Raw genomic sequence first — 16,158 nt, 5'->3', positions numbered from 1 at the left:
AAAAAAATGCAGAAAGAATTAAAATAGAAAGCAGCTAAAAAAATAACTCCCAAGTTTTGAGGGAAATAGATTTTCTTTTTTCACCAAAACATTAGCATAGTGTTTGTATGTTGGGTTTTTTCTTTGAGTGCACTATATTTCATTCAGGAGTTTTCACCATTTAAAAAAACCACCATATTAGTGCGTCTGCCATGAGAAGGCACGTGTCAGAAACCGCTTCCTTCTCCACAAAAATGGGTCTTTCTAGATCCTGCGGGTTTCAAGATGTGGGAAATAATGCCTGGTTCTGCTGTTCCTGCCAAGAGCACCCGGCTGCTGGCAGCGCAGCGCTGTGAATGTGCCAAGTTGAGATCTGTTCCTCCTTGTGCTCCGTCCAGGGCTTCGGCTTCAGCACCCTATATTGGCGGCCGTGGTCAACGTTATCGGACACCCTGGATGCCAGGCACACCTGGCTGTTCTGCCTGCAGAACAGAGCCCTTCGCAGGGAGCAGCACCACAAACCCCAGGGCTGCCCCTGCCTGTTCACCGTGTCTCAGATCCCACCTCACTCCAGGAGTTTCTGCTCGGCTCAGCTGGACCACTTGGGATCCAGCATTTCCACACACATCGAGGGAACCAACAGGTAACACCTGTGGACAAATTAAGCTTTGCAGCCCAAGTGGGGTCTGTCTGCCCGCTCTGGAAAGTGGTTCTGGTCTCACCTGCTTTGTTTATGCTCAGCACAGGCCGTGTCCAGCAGGAGCGGGACACTGTGTGGGACAGGGGACACAGAGCCGAGCTGGCAGCAGGACAGGCACTGCCCGCCCATCACAGGGAACGGGAGCAGAGCAGTGACAGTGACCAGATGAGAGGCAAGTCCCACGGTGATGTGGCAGGTGGGAGGTCAAGGGGGGAGGCCGGTCCATGGGTTGGGGTCAGGGTTCAGATCAGCACAGGAATGGCTGTGACCAAGGGTGCAGGTCCACGATCCTGTGCCGCTCCTGAGGATGAGGGAGGAAGCTCCCAGCCAGGCGTCCTCCAGCTCTGTCCCTTCGGGGCTGTCACTGCAGCTGTGCCCCGAGCACAGGCGGCTGCTCTGCTGGGCTGCACTCGCCTGCCAGAGACCGGAGCTTGTGGCCACCTCCACATACAGAATCATAGAATCAGTTTGGTTGGAAGAGACCCTCAGCATCATCAAGTCCAGCCATAACTTAAGTCTGCTGCTAACCCATGTCCTTGAGAACCTTGTCTAAATACCTTTTAAACCCCTCCAGGGATGGTGACTCCAGCACTGCCCTGGGCAGCCTGTTCCAATGCCCCACAGCCCTTTGGGGAAGAAATTGTTCCCAGATCCAACCTCAACCTCCCCTGGTGCAACTTGAGGCCGTTTCCTCTGCTCCTGGCGCTTGTTCCTGGGGAGCAGAGCCCAACCCCCCCTGGCTCCAAGCTCCTTTCAGGCAGTTCAGAGATCAGAAGGTCTCCCCTCAGCTCCTGCGCTCCAGCTGAACCCCCCAGCTCCCTCAGCCGCCCCCATCACACTTGTGCTCCAGCCCCTTACCAGCTTCACTTCTGGTGATCCCAGCAGAGCTCACCAGGCCCATGGTGGGGGTACCGCACCGGGGCAGCCTCCCGCTCCCCCGCGGCACCGCGCTCAGGAAACGGCTCTTGCATTGCCCGAAAGGCTCCATGGAGCTGTGCGGAGCAGCCTCGGCCCTGGGCTGGAGCAACTCCCACAGGAGCCGCTCCCCGCTCCCTGAGCTCACCCGGGTGGCCGGGGATGTCTCTGTGCTGCTGTCACTGGCACAAGGTCCCGCAGCCCCGGCCGCCCAGGCGGGGTCACTGCGGCACCGCCGAGCGCGGCTGCTCCGCGGATCCCGCCCGCCGGGGGGACCATGGACCCGGATCCGGCCGGACGCGGTCCCTGCCCCCGCAGCTCCGTGCGGGCAGCGGCCTAGGGATGAGCCTCCTGTGTCCGGCTCTCCCCACCCTGCGCTGCTGCAGGTACCGCAGGTCTGTCTGACCGGCATAAGGGTGGGAGACGGACTCAGCAGATCCGCACGCCTTCCTCACGACTGCACGCTGCATCTGGGTGGTTTCACCTAGGGACAGTTTCTCATCCTTTCTTTGTTGGCCAGAGCCTCCAGAGAGGCTGAAACCGGCTGCAGGTCTGCAGGGAAGGATGTCCACACACAGCCTGTGCCTTGGGCCAGGGCAGGTGCAGCCCCGTCCATGGAGCAGCATGGGAGGGGTGGAAACAAACTGGCACTTCGGCATCAATGCACACGGACACCCGCACACTGTTCCACTGGGGGCAGGGGGAGGCTGCCTTCTCTCGTCTCCTTTGGAGCTGTCTGATACAGATGATGGAAACCCTGCTCTCTACCCCCTTCTGCGGTCCCTGGGGCTACAGGATCTGGCTGTTCTGTGCTCTTCCGAATGTTTATCCTGCCCTTAGAGTGGGGAGGCAGCGCGCACCACAGGGACACCCCAGCTCAGTCTTTGGGGAACGTTTGCAGCACCTTCATCTTCCCCAGCAGGCACCAAGCGCAGGTCATTTCAGGTGAAGTTGTACCCTGCGGCTGAAACAACCCAGTAGCTCACCGCGCTCGGAAGAGAGGGCCCTGCTCCTCCATCCCCCGCCCTCCACATCCCCCCATGACCAACCCCGTCTCCCCTGTTGCTTGTGGTCAAATGAAGCACCAGACCTGGCACAGGCGGGATGGAGGAACCTGGGGTGGTTCCCAGCTGCCTGCACCCACACCCAGTCCTCTCCACCATTCACCATGACTGACGAAGGCTATCGGACAACAGGAGCTCTAAAAGCAGCAACGCTCAGCAGCTAAATCAGCTTTCTCCATCTTATCGTTGCTGTTTGTTCCACAGGCAGCCTGTGGCTGTGCCAGAGCCTGAGCCCTGCCCTGCAGAGCTCCAGCTCAGCGCCATCTCCATGAGCCGGTTCTGCCAAATCTGCCAGCGCTTTTCAGCAGCCACATCAAACCCGCGCTGGGGCAGCGTCAGGACAGGGACCCTCCCGTCTCTGCCTCCCTTGGTGCCGCGGGGCTCCTGACACAGCCTTGCCAGTTCCTCTGCTCTCCGTCTTCCCACAGGGCTGATTTAGTGCAAAGCCTGCTGTGAGGATTAGGCTAAAAACCGACATGGGGACTGACCCGCCACTGCTCTGGATTTCTGGGGAAGTGGCACAACCTCTGGGCACTTCTGGTTTGAGTATCTTTGGTGGGCCAGGAGGAGGGAGACCACTCACATTTGCAAGGGGAGGAGAGACTGGAGGAAGCTTCTCTATCAGGATGGGTGGCCTCATGGTGACCACGTCCTGTAAAACATCAGGTGGTTGCCAAAGCTGAGCCCTACCTGCCTCCATCTCAGGCTGAACATACAGAGAGGTCCAAAATCCACCTGGGATGCCTCAACATCTGCCCAGGCTCTTCAGGAGCTGGGGTGGAGCATGGACAGCGGACCTGAAGGCAGGGTTGCAATCAGCAGCTGGGAGAATTGCGCTTACCAGTTTTGTTTGTGAATTCCCAGGACACCATCGCAGAGACAGCAAATGGTTCACACCAGGCTTTGTGAAAAGGAGACTTGAACTGCCCAGACAGTCAGCAGCACCAGCAAGAGCACCCAGCACCGCAGGGATGCTGACCCTTGGGGACACATCATCCCTCCATGACTGCGAGCACGTCTCGGACAAGCTGCCAGTGCCTCCTCTCCCCAGGGAGCCAAAGACAAGCGAGCTGCACCCCAGGCCACTGGCACAGGGTGTCACTGCGCTGCTGGTGGCAGCTGAGAACAACCCACAGGCTCCTTATGAGCCCAGCTGCTACTGTGGCTGTTGGTTTTTTAAGCGATCCAAGTATCAGGCCAAGGTGACTGCAGAAGCGAGGCCAAGTCTCTGAGTCTGAGCTGAAGCTCTTGGTTTGTGGGCTTTTTTGATTTGGCCAAAATCAGCTCATTTCACAGCAAAGCCTTGGGGAACACTTAGACATCAGGCTGCAGACATCCACCTAGGAAAGAGCTGTCTGAAGTTACAATGCTACTGCTCTTCCTCTTGCTCCCACTTGCCCTGCTCCAAAGGCCACAGCCCACCTGCCCGTCCGTCCTGCAGCAAGGGGGGTGTGAAGACCCAGTGCCCTGGCCAGCTGGCGATTTTAAACTGCTGGAGTGACCGAGCAGCCCTCAGCGGCTTTGCCTGCGGCACACCAGCTCTTCCAGTGCTGCCAGGACAGCGGCCGCCCCTTGAGCTGCAGCAGCACCAGCCAGACCCAGGGCAGGAACTCGTCACCGCACTTGTGCGAGCAGCGCCAGGCCGGAGCACCAGCACAGCCTGGAGAGAGGGTGGAGGGAAGATCAGAGAATCCTCCAGTCTGAACACAAGAACATCCCAGGCGGGTCAGCCCAACAGCCTGTCTAACCAGAGCCATGAAGGTGATGGAGTGGTGCATCTCCCGTGTGAGGAGAGGCTGAGGGAGCTGGGGCTCTGGAGCTGGAGAAGAGGAGGCTGAGGGGGGACTCATTCATGGGGATCAATATGGAAAGGGTGAGTGTCAGGACGATGGAGCCAGGCTCTTCTCGGTGACAACCAGTGACAGGACAAGGGGCAATGGGTGCAAACTGGAACAGAGGAGGTTCCACTGAAATAGGAGAAGAAACTTCTTGATGGTGAGGGTGGCAGAGCCTGGCCCAGGCTGCCCAGGGAGGTTGTGGAGTCTCCTTCTCTGCAGACATTCAAACCCGCCTGGACACCTTCCTGTGGAACCTCAGCTGGGTGTTCCTGCTCCATGGGGAACTGCTGCCCGTAAACTTCTCTAATCCCTTTTTGACCCTGAAAGGGTCCAGCAGATCCTCTGTAAAGAACTATTGTCCTCTATCTGTTTTGACCCGTTCTCTTCCAAGTTTTATTGACTGTTCCTTAGTGGCTGCGTTAGAGCACATGGGTTCGTTTCCAAGTGCTTGTGTCATGCCGATTCCCAAACATTATTCATGAACAGTGACATCCAGGCTGAAATCTGCAACTCCAGGCAGACATCATTATGCTTCAGAAATTCACAAAAAAGACAAGCAGCAACCATGGAGATTGTATTTATTATTTTTATTATTATTATTATTATTATAACAGAGGAGAGGCTGCTTTAATGATTTGTATTTACAAATCTGTTGGCAAAGAAAATAATATCCAGTGTAATTTATTAGCCTATTTTACAGCCCTGGCAAGAAGCATTCAATTGTAATAGCAGCAAATGCCTATGGTCTGACTGACTGCTACAGCTAAGTGCAAGGAATAACATGGATCAGCTCCGCGGTGACCGGCTGCAGGCGAAGCCCGGCACAGGGACACGCAGCCCGGAGAGGACGGCAGGAGCCACACGCAGGACACGGCACCCCCAGCCTGTTCAACAATTCCAATTTCAGAAAACAGGGCAGAGCTGGTCACCCCTGCCCAGCTCTACGTTTCTGGGACAGTAGCCCCACATCTGAAGTACAAGTTGTTCAGCGCTTCAGGAGGCCAAACTGCACTGAATGGCTTTGAAGCACTGGGGTGGGATGAGGTGGGATGGGATGACACGGGATGGGGTGGGCGTGTGACACAGATCCTGGCACATTTTTGGGGGCACGTTTGGCAAAGCTAATCCTGACATGGGAGCAGGATCTCCTGGCCCGCTGAACCACAGAAGCATCTGGTACAAGGAGAGGAAACATGACCTTTGTTCAACTGGGCACAACTGAACTCCCGCTGTGGAGTCCACCCGAGCAAACGTGCCTGGATCACGAGACCCAGGCAGCCAGCAGGCTCAGGGCACTCCCTGCACCTGGCACCTTATTCCCAAACTTTTGGTGCAGATTCAGAGATCAGCTTTACACCTCACTGCTGGCAGGGCCCGCTCTCCACTGCCATCGGGAAAGGATGATCCCAGGTCCCCATGTGAATGGGAGGCGGATGCAGAAATGAAATGCAGCCTTGGATGCTACCAGCAGGCTTAGCATTGCATGAGGAATCCCAACGCACAGCTTTTTGCAGCAGATCTGCCTCCAGCAGGGAAACCGGATCAAAGGGAAAGCAGAGTAACACCAGGATGCCACCAAATTAGAAATTGCTGCTTGCAAAGGAACACACAACGGTATCCAGAGGCTGCGGGGAAATCCATGTGCTGCCTCTGAAAGACACTGTCCTGGCTGTGCCTCACTTCTGGTGGCACACAGAAAGCCACAGGGGTTTAATGGCAACAGTGAGAATGCTGAGCTGCTGCCTGACACCAGCCCTACGCAGGCTCCACCAACCTCAGCTGCTCCGACCTGCCTCTTCCCTTCTGTCCCCTTCCCATCCCTGTCCCTCTGCAACTCCTACCAGAGTCTGGTGGGAAGAGCAAAGGTGCTACAGGGGACTCCAGGCAGGATCAGCATTCATGAGCACACAGTGATGCTGCTGCTCTGCCTGGAAGGCAGATCTGAGCTCTTCTTACTGCCGGGGACCTTCCCAGCCTTCTTCAGAGCTGGGCTGGACCAGGAGGGTGGGTGAGGCTGGCGCTCCGTTCCCAGCAGAGCGCTCTGGGGAGGATCTGGTACCAGGTGCTGGGGCCGTGGAGGCTGCTCTGAGCACAGTCTCTGACACTTTTTGGGAAGGCTGGTGTCAGCTCATGCTGACTGTAGCACTTAGGAGTTTCAGGGCCGCTCCAGATGATACGGCTCTCGTTAGGAGGATACCAAAGAGGCTGTTTATCTGTTTGCTGTCAGGTGTGGGGCCTCCCTCTTGTCCCAGCCCCCAGAGTGTGGGTGGGACCTGGTTTAGCTCGGCACAGGCTGGTCCCACATGCTGACCACGAGCTGCTATAGGAGAAGGTGAGATGGATGCTGTGCAGATCCAGCCGGCCCTGGTTCCCCGCTGTGGGATGTCTGCCTGTCCAGCCACCAGCAGCGGAGGCTCAAACACCCCTCCCTGGGCTGTGACGTGCTTCCATTGACCAGGGCAGCCCAAGGAACCCCTCTGCCTCAGCAAACCCCCCACACACCTTCACAGGTCATGAGGTGTCGGAACAACCCTCAGGTGTCCAACCAAGAGTCTGCAGAGGTGAACCAGGCTGGCTCCATGGCAGTGGGATTATCCCCAATGAGGCAGCATCTTCCCCAGGACCAGCTCATGCCACAACACGGGAGTGATGTCCTCCTACCTGAAGCCAGCTCTGACTCCAGAAGGGAGATGAAGAGTCTTGCTGCTCCAGGTAGCAGTTTCTCATGGATGTCACAGCCCTTTCAACAAGCAACCAGTCCTGCGGCTCCAAGGAGGAGGGCTGCCCCTCCTGGCACATGCTGGAAGGCCAGGAACCACTCAATCTGGCCTGGCATGTCCAAGGACCTCTTGGTGCTGAACAGCCCGAGCCTTCCAAGAGTGTCTAGTCCTTGTCCATGAGGTCATTTGCTGGGAGATGCTCAGGGGCTAACCCAGAGTGTGACAACAGCAAGGACAACTAAAGAAATCTAAGTGGAGAGGAGAAGACTTTGGGCACTCAGCGGCTCCCCAGAGCGATGCCTTGGAGCCCAGGGCCAGCGGCTCAGACCAGCCCTTTGATGAAGCTCGTGTCCAGGTGCACTATCAGCATGCGAAGAAAGGACATTTCTTTGCGTGTGTTCTCAAAGATAACACGAGGGTCGTCAGACTGGCAGCGCAGGCAGTTGGGGGCCATCACCATGGCCAGATTATTCACATCCATCTTCGTTCTGCCCACATTTGATGGCTGAGCAAAGATCTGCAGATAATAAGATGACATTCAGCTGGAGCAGTGGAAAAGGGCAAGAGATTCCCAACACAGGGCCTAAGAAGAGGTGCAAGGAGAGCAGAGATGTGGCCTCCCTGAAGGACCATGTCCCAAGAGCCACACGTTTACAGGGGAAGACCACTATGCTCTGACACAGGTGACAGCGCAGATCGGGAACATCTCGCAGATCTCAGTCTTTGGGACTGGCCCCATGCTCTACAAGATCAGGAACACGTTTTATTGCTCCCATAAGGGACAAGGCCAGTAGACCTGTCTCCATCAATCCCACCCTAAATACAGGTGAGGGCTCCCAGAACCCACCACCACAGCTGTCCCACCACCAGTGTCCCATGTGCTCCTGGCCGGCAGTGGGACGCAGGACCACGGGGCTGCCTACCTGCAGGAAGTGTATGAGGTAACACAGCACCAGCCTGTTGAGCTCTGGCAAGAGCTGCACCACAGCCACGGCAGCGTCGGGGTTCTCGTAGTTGCTGATGCACTCTTTGTAGAACTGCTGGGGGATGACGGGCTCCTCCAGCTCCCGATACCACAGCTTGAGAAGAGAGGCTGGGCAGAAAGCGAGGTGCGTAAGAACAGCTCTGGTTACCTCCCCACCACTTTCAGATGCAAACCTGGCAGCACAAACCCTCTACCTTCCCTTAGGCAATAGAGGGAAGAGAAGGGATTCTGCACGTGTGCTGGTTCACCATATTTCAGTCTTGGCTCTGAAATCCTCGGGCAGACAGACTGGCCAGTTAGAGGAAAATGTGGGCTTTTATCTACCTGCTCCTCTGGGAAGCAGCTCTGGGGCTGCCTGATGGAGGGGACAACAAGACCCTGGAGCTGCCGTGCTGTCCCTGAAGGACTCGTGGCCGCTCCTCATGCTGCCCAGCTCGCACGGCCTCACTGCGGCAGCCAGAGCTTCCCCCATCGTACCCAAGGTTTGATCTGTGGGCAGCGTTTGGAACGGCAGAGAATGAAAACCCAGCTGTGCACAGGTCCCCAAGCAGCAGCGCTTGTACCACCCGCTCCGCACGGCACCCGTACCTGGGACGTTGGGGTCACTGAGGCTGCTCGGGATTCTCCACTGATCCACCTGCAACTTCAAGGCATTGACTTCATCTATGTCACCAGGTATCCTGCACACAGACACAGCAAAGGTGCTTTAGAGACGAGTAGGGCAATGTGCCTGGTGCAGCAGTGGGATGGCAAACGGCGGCTGCAAAGCTGCTTCTGGGGCCCCCAGCAGAAGGGAGCACGTACCAGTGGCATCACAGGAGAGGCCGCTCAGAGAGAACGGGCTGCTGGTGTTTAGGCACAGCTTTAAAGCGGGAGTGGAAGTCTCCTTCCCACCAGCTCAGACATCAACTATTGTTCTGTTCTTGGGAGCGATTATTTTCCGTAACCAGGCCTCTCTGCAGCATGTCCAGTCCAAAGACAAGCATCAGCTCTGGCTAAACATACCAAGCTATTGAAAACCCTTACAAGGTTGAGTCTTTTGCTAGCTACCTTAAATCAAATTTAGCTACTGAAAAACTAACACAAATCTTACATGAAAAAAACAAAACCAACCAACCAAAACCACAAAAAAACCCATAAAAAACCAACAACAAACCAAAAGCCAAATGCAAACCAGAATCTCCAATGTTCACCACACAGATTCTTTGTCTCTGTTGACTCCTCATGTCTTGCGTGTCATTGAGGCTGATGAGCTGCATTTGCTGAGCTGCTCTGCAGGGACCCAAGAGCTCGTCCCCTCCCCGCACTGACCAACTGCTCTTGTTGACGAACATCCGATGCTGTGCCTGGGAACGTGCTGTCCTAAGTAATTCAAGTCACATCTATGCTGTCCCCTCTGTGCTAGCATATGTAAATGGCTAATGCTACTTTAGGAAGTGATTCCTGGACCTGGGAAAGGTCAGGTTTTGTCTGATCCGTGGCAGAGTGCTATTCTCAGGGAAGAGGAAGCACGTGGAGGTCAATCTTGACTCCTCAGCTTTGAGGGTAGCTCAAAAGCAACACAGTGCCCCAAAAGCTCACCTGAAAATCCCCTCCGTCTGTTCTCCTCCCAGAGCCAGGACCTGCTGTGACAGCTGCGTCTGCACCCAGGGCAGCTTGTTCCCCGGGTACATGTCCTGCTGCCGCAGCATGATTTCCTCCAGAGAGCTGCCGAAGAGCGATGGCGTCACGATGGCATTCCTGGCGTGCGTTATCTCTTCCACTGTCGGCTTTCGGAGGCCCTGGGGACAAAGAAGAGCTCAGTGCAGTTGTGGCACGGGCAGCCCACAGGGACACAGTGACCTGGGACAGTGGTGCTGAGCGGCCAGGATGGGCAGGGACGCCCACACACGCGGACACCTCGCTGGCCTCCTGGTAGCACGGCTCTTGCTCTGCACCCTCCACTTCCTAAACACAGGAGGGGTTCAACTCATCAGGCCCAAGAGGAGCACAGAAGTTGCTGCTTGTTGGCAGGAAAGCCCTTTGGAGAGTTTGGTTTTCAAGGGATTCTGTTACTGTTTGGCACATCAGTGGGGTTGCTCCAGCTGTAGCTCTACCTGCTGGTGCCATGGGAGGAAGGATGAGCCCAGCCCAGCCGCGCTGGGGTCAGAGAGGAACCATGGGACAGCTGAAAAACAGCTCTTTGGAGAAGGGAATTCCAGGTATGTACAACTCCAGGGAAAGATGTCAGAGGTCCTAGAGCTCCCTGGAAAGTGCACACTGGGACCTGGTGCTTCCAAAGGACGCCTGCACTGAAAAGGGGATTTGAATCTCCCGTGGCAGAGATTCGGAGAAACGCAGAGTGCTGTCGTAGGGACGACAGGCTGCCCAGCACGGCAGCCGTTCAGCCCCACGGCAAACCGGGGGACATGACGGCGGGGAAAGCTCCCGCCGGCCCCTCGGAGGGCGGCAGCTGCCGGGGCTGCCGCCGTGTGCAATGCGTGTCCGGACATTTCCTGTCCTGCCCCTGCGGGGATGCCGGGAGCCTTCAACCCTCCCGAGGTATTTCAGCTATTTGCTCACCGTACACAGAGTCCAGATGGCAGGGAGGCCCCAGCGTGATTTGCACAAATGAAAAATGACCGGATCTGGCTCAGAGACTGAGGATGGGCAGGCTGAGGCCGCCTGCCAGCTTTCACAGCCCAGCGCAGAACCATGCGGAGGAAAGGGAGGAGGGGATCTCCAGATAACGCAGAGCACAGAGGTTCCCCCCGCACAGCCATCTCCACTGTGGGATTTTTTGAACTGGGAATGAACGACTCTGCAGTAAACCGGCTGCAAGGCACATGCAAGCTCTCAGAGGCAAAGGGTGACTCTTCCCTCACCTGAAGAAATCAAATGATGGGCATCCCCTGCACAGACAGTCCCTCCTGCCCTGCAGACCGGAAAACATCAGGCTTGTCCTCCATGTCCCTAAGGCCATGGAGCAGCAGCCGTGCGGCTGCCAGCGTGGCAGCACTGCCGTGTGCCAGGAGGATGGTGGGATCTGGGCAACAGCCTGTGCCACATGTTCATCGGGACTCGAGCCCTGAGCCAGCCCTTGCTCTGTCTCCATTTCCCGCTGCTGAATCAGCGCTGAGCTCCTGGAGCCATGGGACCAACAGCTGGGAGCTGGGACGCGGAGTGGGGCACAGGCAGCCTGCAGCCGGGGCAGACCCTCACCTTCTTGCCTCCGGTGACGGCCACTTTCTGGAGTTTGCGGTAGCAGTATCTGGCGTAGGTGCTGATGGGCAGACCTGGCAGGAAGGAGAAAGGACCAGTCAGGCCGCAGTGCCGCCCACCCACCACACTGGAGTCCTTACTGAGCACCCACCAGCACCAACAGACACCTCCTCCTGTGCCGAAACCCCCCACCGTGCGCCCCGGAGCCCCCGGCCCTGCAGCCCCGTGGCCGGAAGCATCAGTACAAGTCACTGCTTGGGCTTGAAGGAATATGTACTCGGAGCTCTGCACCTCCCAGCCCCTCCTGCAGCGCTCCAGCTCTCGCACAGGCAGGCCAACCCTGGCCTGACCCAGTGCAAGGGGCCGTTCAGCACTTACAGCCTGGGCATGCACACGAGCCCGAGTCCTCGCTCCAGCAGCACTGCTGGAGTTACGTGGCTCACACACACACAAGCCTGGGAATTCATGTACTGCCCGATCTCAGCAACAAAGCATGCAGAACTAGCCTCCTGCCGGCCAAGATTTCAAACTGTTTTAAACAAACTGTTTATGATTCAAGACCTGCAGTCCTGGGCTAGGACAGAGGCAGCAGCAGGGAAAGGTGTGCGGGGCCAGGGAGGCAGCCCCAGCACCACGAGTGAGCTCAGGGCACAGGAGAGCTGTGGGCAGGGGCTGGGGTCTCTCACCTCCCACAGCCCTGCAGAAGCCTCCCCGTGCTCTGCCTGCAGCCTCCTCCCACCCAGCCTTGCACTGTGGGCCTCAGGCACGCTCTGCGATACGAGCGGAATCGGACACACTGGCGCTGGGGAACTTCACCACGAGAGCTGCCGCCCTCCGCCAGAGCGGCTGCTCCGGCTGTGCCGCGTTCAGTGAACTCTGAGGCCGAGCGGAGCCAGGACTCACAGAGCCAATCCCCCCGTGACACCAAGAGAAATGTTTGCACTGACAGAGCACTGATTGCTGGGAGAGGTTTTCCAAAACCGTTGGCCTTCTGTTCTTTTCAAGTCAAACCCAAACTGCTTGCTGAAAGCAGTGAACAGATCTGCCCTATTTGACTCCCTGCCAGGCTCAAAGCTTGCAGCAGAGTTCAAAATACTTGTGGCTTTTAAAATCTGCATTCTGGTCAGATGCTGGGTATTTCAGATCAGCCTTTCACACACCTGACGGCTCAGGTGAGCTGGTCAGGAGCCTGGAGTTCCTCAAATGCTCTCATGGTGAGGGAGGACACGCTCCCCTCAGGCAGAGCAACAACTCACCAAGGGGAGAGACAAACCGCAGCCCTTGCCTCGATCCATCTGTGACTGTCACGGCTGACACGGGGCCTCTCAAACGCTGGAGCGATGCTGAGGGAGGTACCAGAGCATCCCCCTCTCCCACAGGCAACAGGAAGGAAAGTCAGTTTTAAGAATTTCTCTCTTGGGAATATCTAAACCAAGATATTGCCCATATGAAAAATCCTGCTAATCCCAGGCATGACTTACACCAGGAATGTCTAAGGATTAAAGAAAACAAAACCGATGAGCTGCATCACGATGCTTCACTATTCCAGGTCACGGCTTCTGTTGTTAACGTGTGCAGGCGCTCCCGATGCCGGGTGCCATCCACTTCACAAAGGAGGGAATGGGAAAAAGACTGGGCTGTGCCTCTGTATCGCAACAATTACACGGGAGGCAGCACATTCAAAACTAATAATAGGAAATGTTTTTTTTCAACACTGTAATTAGACCCTGAAACCCATAATCACCCTGGGAGGTTAACAAGGTTTGCAAAGAAACCAGTTGCCTTGAAGAGCCTGCACGGCTGATGCGTGGGCAGCAGCCAGACACGTTTGCTTGAAGCCTGTTCTGTACTTTCCCAGAAAGCTCCTCGACCCTGGGAAAAGCCTAAAACTTAGATCCTGCGCTTTCTGCAGTGAGGCGTCCTGCTCCCAACGATGACCGGGCTGCAGCTTCTGACCCACAGGGGACTGTTGGGACCATGCGTGGAGCCAACCCAATTTCAAGGAAATAAACTGAAAACAAACTTGTCCTGTGTGCAAGGGTCTGGACTTGTTATTGCCCATGGACCGGAGTTGTCAAATAAGCAGAGGGAGCCCTGAGGAAAGCGGTGACCGTTACTCTGCTGTGGTGGACACAGAGCGAACGGCTCCCCTGAACGCGCAGCCTCCCTGCGACATCGCAGGAGCCGCCTGCCTGAACTGAGTGCTTCCCTGGCATGTGCAGTGCAACAACCACTTCAGTTGGCAGAAACCCTCGAGCTCATCGAGTCCAACCGTTAATCCAACCCTGTCACTAACCCATGTCCCCGAGAACCTCGTCTAGACACCTTTTAAACCCCTCCAGGGATGGTGACTCCAGCACTGCCCTGGGCAGCCTGTTCCAATGCCCCACAGCCCTTTGGGGAAGAAATTGTTCCCCACATCCAACCTCAACCTCCCCTGCTGCAACTTGAGGCCGTTTCCTCTGCTCCTGGCCCTTGTTCCTGGGGAGCAGAGCCCGACCCCCCCTGGCTCCAAGCTCCTTTCAGGCAGTTCAGAGATCAGAAGGTCTCCCCTCAGCTCCTGCGCTCCAGCTGAACCCCCCAAGTACCTCAGCCGCTCCCATCACACTTGTGCTCCAGCCCCTTGGGCGAAAGAGCTGTGGAGAGGCCAGGAGACCACTGGTGGGCTGCGGAGGGAAACATGAGGGAGAGGAGCACAATTTACCTTTGGCCTCCGCTTTTCCAAACCAGCAACTTGACTGTCTGGCTGCTTTTAAAGTACTCAGTGATCAACTGACTGTGGCACTCAGCTCACCCCCGGGTCAGCTCTAACGAGGGGGCAGGTCCCCCCAGGTGCCCCCTGCACTCCCAGCTCCGGCTGCACGGCTGGAAAGGGCCGGCACTGAAGGCAATTCCAGTTCTCTGAGCACATCATGAATCTGTGAAATCCAAGTTGATCTGTTATTTCCTGTGGTACCACAGTAGCCCCAGGAGCTCGGGAACAGAAGACTACTAACAACCCACACAGTGAAAAATAGTTTGCAAAGGAAAATATTTTTCCATGTGCTGGCCTAGAAACACATGTGAAGAGCTTCTTAAAGAATGTCTCCTTTTATAACAAGTTAAAATCCAGGCAGGGCACACTCAGGAACATACCTTCTGGAGCAGACTTGAATGCTCTCTTGCCAGAAAATGCCTTAAAAAATGCAGCTAACAATGTGGATTCAGGACCTGGCCACGGGACATGTGTTTCAGCACAGCAGAAGCTGTTGTCTCGCTATTTCTCTGACCCACCGTGGCCCCTCAGGGACCTGAGCCTGGCACCATCAGCGCAGGCGGCCCCGTCCTGCTGTGCTCTTCAGGGCTTTGCCCAGCGTCGCTCTCCTGCCTTGGATCGGGCCAGCAGCCCCATTCCACAGCAGGGTTTTAGCCCCTCTTCCTCACACCACCAGTGCACCCTCTGCAATCAGCAATGCTGCTGCAGCACATGGGAAATCACAGAACTGGAGAATCGTTTAGGTCGGAAAAGACCTTTAACATCAAGTCCAACCATTAAGCCAATGCTGTCAACTCCACCTCTAAACCATAGAATCACAGAATCCCAGGCTGGTTGGGGTTGAAGGGACCTCTGTAGATCCCCCAGTCCAACCCCTGCTCACGCAGGGTCACCAGAGCAGATCACACAGGTGGGTCCAGGGGGTTTGAATGTCTCAGAGAAGGAGACTCCACACCCGCTCTGGGCAGCCTGGGCCAGGCTCCGGCACCCCCCAGCAAACAAGTTTCTCCTTGTGTTCAGATGGAACTTCCTGTGTTTCAGTCTGTGCCCGTTGCCCCTCACCCTGGCGCTGGGCACCACTGAACAGAGTCTGGTCCATCCTCTGACACCCATCCTGGAGATATTTATAAGGATGTCTCCGAAAACCTAATCTACGCAATGCCGTGCTTCGCCAGCCCAAAGGGCTGTAGGGCCAGCACCTGCATCTGCCCCAGGGAGGGTACGGAACAGACACAGCATGTCTGAAAAGTGAGTATTCACCCACGAAAATCTCCCGGCTAAGAGCAGGTGGGAGATACCCTGGGGCAGTGTTGCACCTGGACCATGAACCATCAACTGACAGACCTCCCTTCCTCCAATCTGTCCCATTTCATCCTAAACCTGTTTATGTTCCCAGCCTGCACAACACCCGGCTTTGCCGACTCTTACCAATTGAATTTTGTGCTTCGGGACAGAGCACTCTGCAGCCTGCCGCCCAACAACAAAACCAGGCGGTTTGCAGCTCTTCCGCTATGACGAACGACGAGATATTTTCTTCCTCCCAGTTTCCCCAGGTCACCTGCAGTTTCTTTCAGGCCACTGAGCTCTCCAGGCCCAGCTCCTGGGGGCTCCCCCAGCCGCACTCATCAGCTGGGGGTCCGCGGGCAGGACACGTGGGGCAGACAGAGACACAGACACAGCACGACTACAGCCCAGTGCTGGTTTGCTCCGGCCCTTTCCTACAACCTGTTGGCCCTGTCTGGTTTCTGACCACTTCCTAGCACCAGATATACATTTCTGGAAATTCATATACGGGCTGTAAAATGTCTTTCCCTCCTTGAAGGCTGCACAGAGCCTGCTGCTGCACGTGCGAGGGACGTCTCCCCCATGTACAATACTATGCTTTTGTTGACACAGTTTTCTCTGCTGACTGATCACTCGGTTGCCCTTGCAAAATCCCTCTGCACCTTTAGTTTTTACAATCCTGAATAATTCTGTACCAACACTGAGCGGCCAGCTCAT

At 56.2% G+C, this 16,158-nt stretch overlaps 1 protein-coding gene across 1 annotated transcript in view; it reads right to left on the bottom strand.

The window, feature by feature from the left end:
- Positions 1-5,064: 5,064 nt before the first annotated feature.
- The window catches only part of LOC136108100 (rho GTPase-activating protein 39-like), a 54,082-nt gene continuing 42,988 nt past the window's right edge, over positions 5,065-16,158 (bottom strand). Inside the window, exons 6-10 of the mRNA XM_065849616.2 lie at positions 11,403-11,476; positions 9,783-9,982; positions 8,790-8,881; positions 8,140-8,309; positions 5,065-7,733 (exon numbers count right to left, since the gene is read on the bottom strand). Of these exons, the coding sequence (XP_065705688.2) occupies positions 7,539-7,733; positions 8,140-8,309; positions 8,790-8,881; positions 9,783-9,982; positions 11,403-11,476 (731 nt within the window). The 3' untranslated portion in view covers positions 5,065-7,538. The remainder of the gene's footprint in view (positions 7,734-8,139; positions 8,310-8,789; positions 8,882-9,782; positions 9,983-11,402; positions 11,477-16,158) is intronic.

Source organism: Patagioenas fasciata, chromosome 16, assembly GCF_037038585.1.
Source record: "Patagioenas fasciata isolate bPatFas1 chromosome 16, bPatFas1.hap1, whole genome shotgun sequence".
Taxonomy (NCBI): Eukaryota; Metazoa; Chordata; class Aves; order Columbiformes; family Columbidae; genus Patagioenas; species Patagioenas fasciata.
The sequence above is the reverse complement of the archived record's forward strand: the minus strand, read 5'-3'. Positions and strand labels throughout refer to the sequence as shown.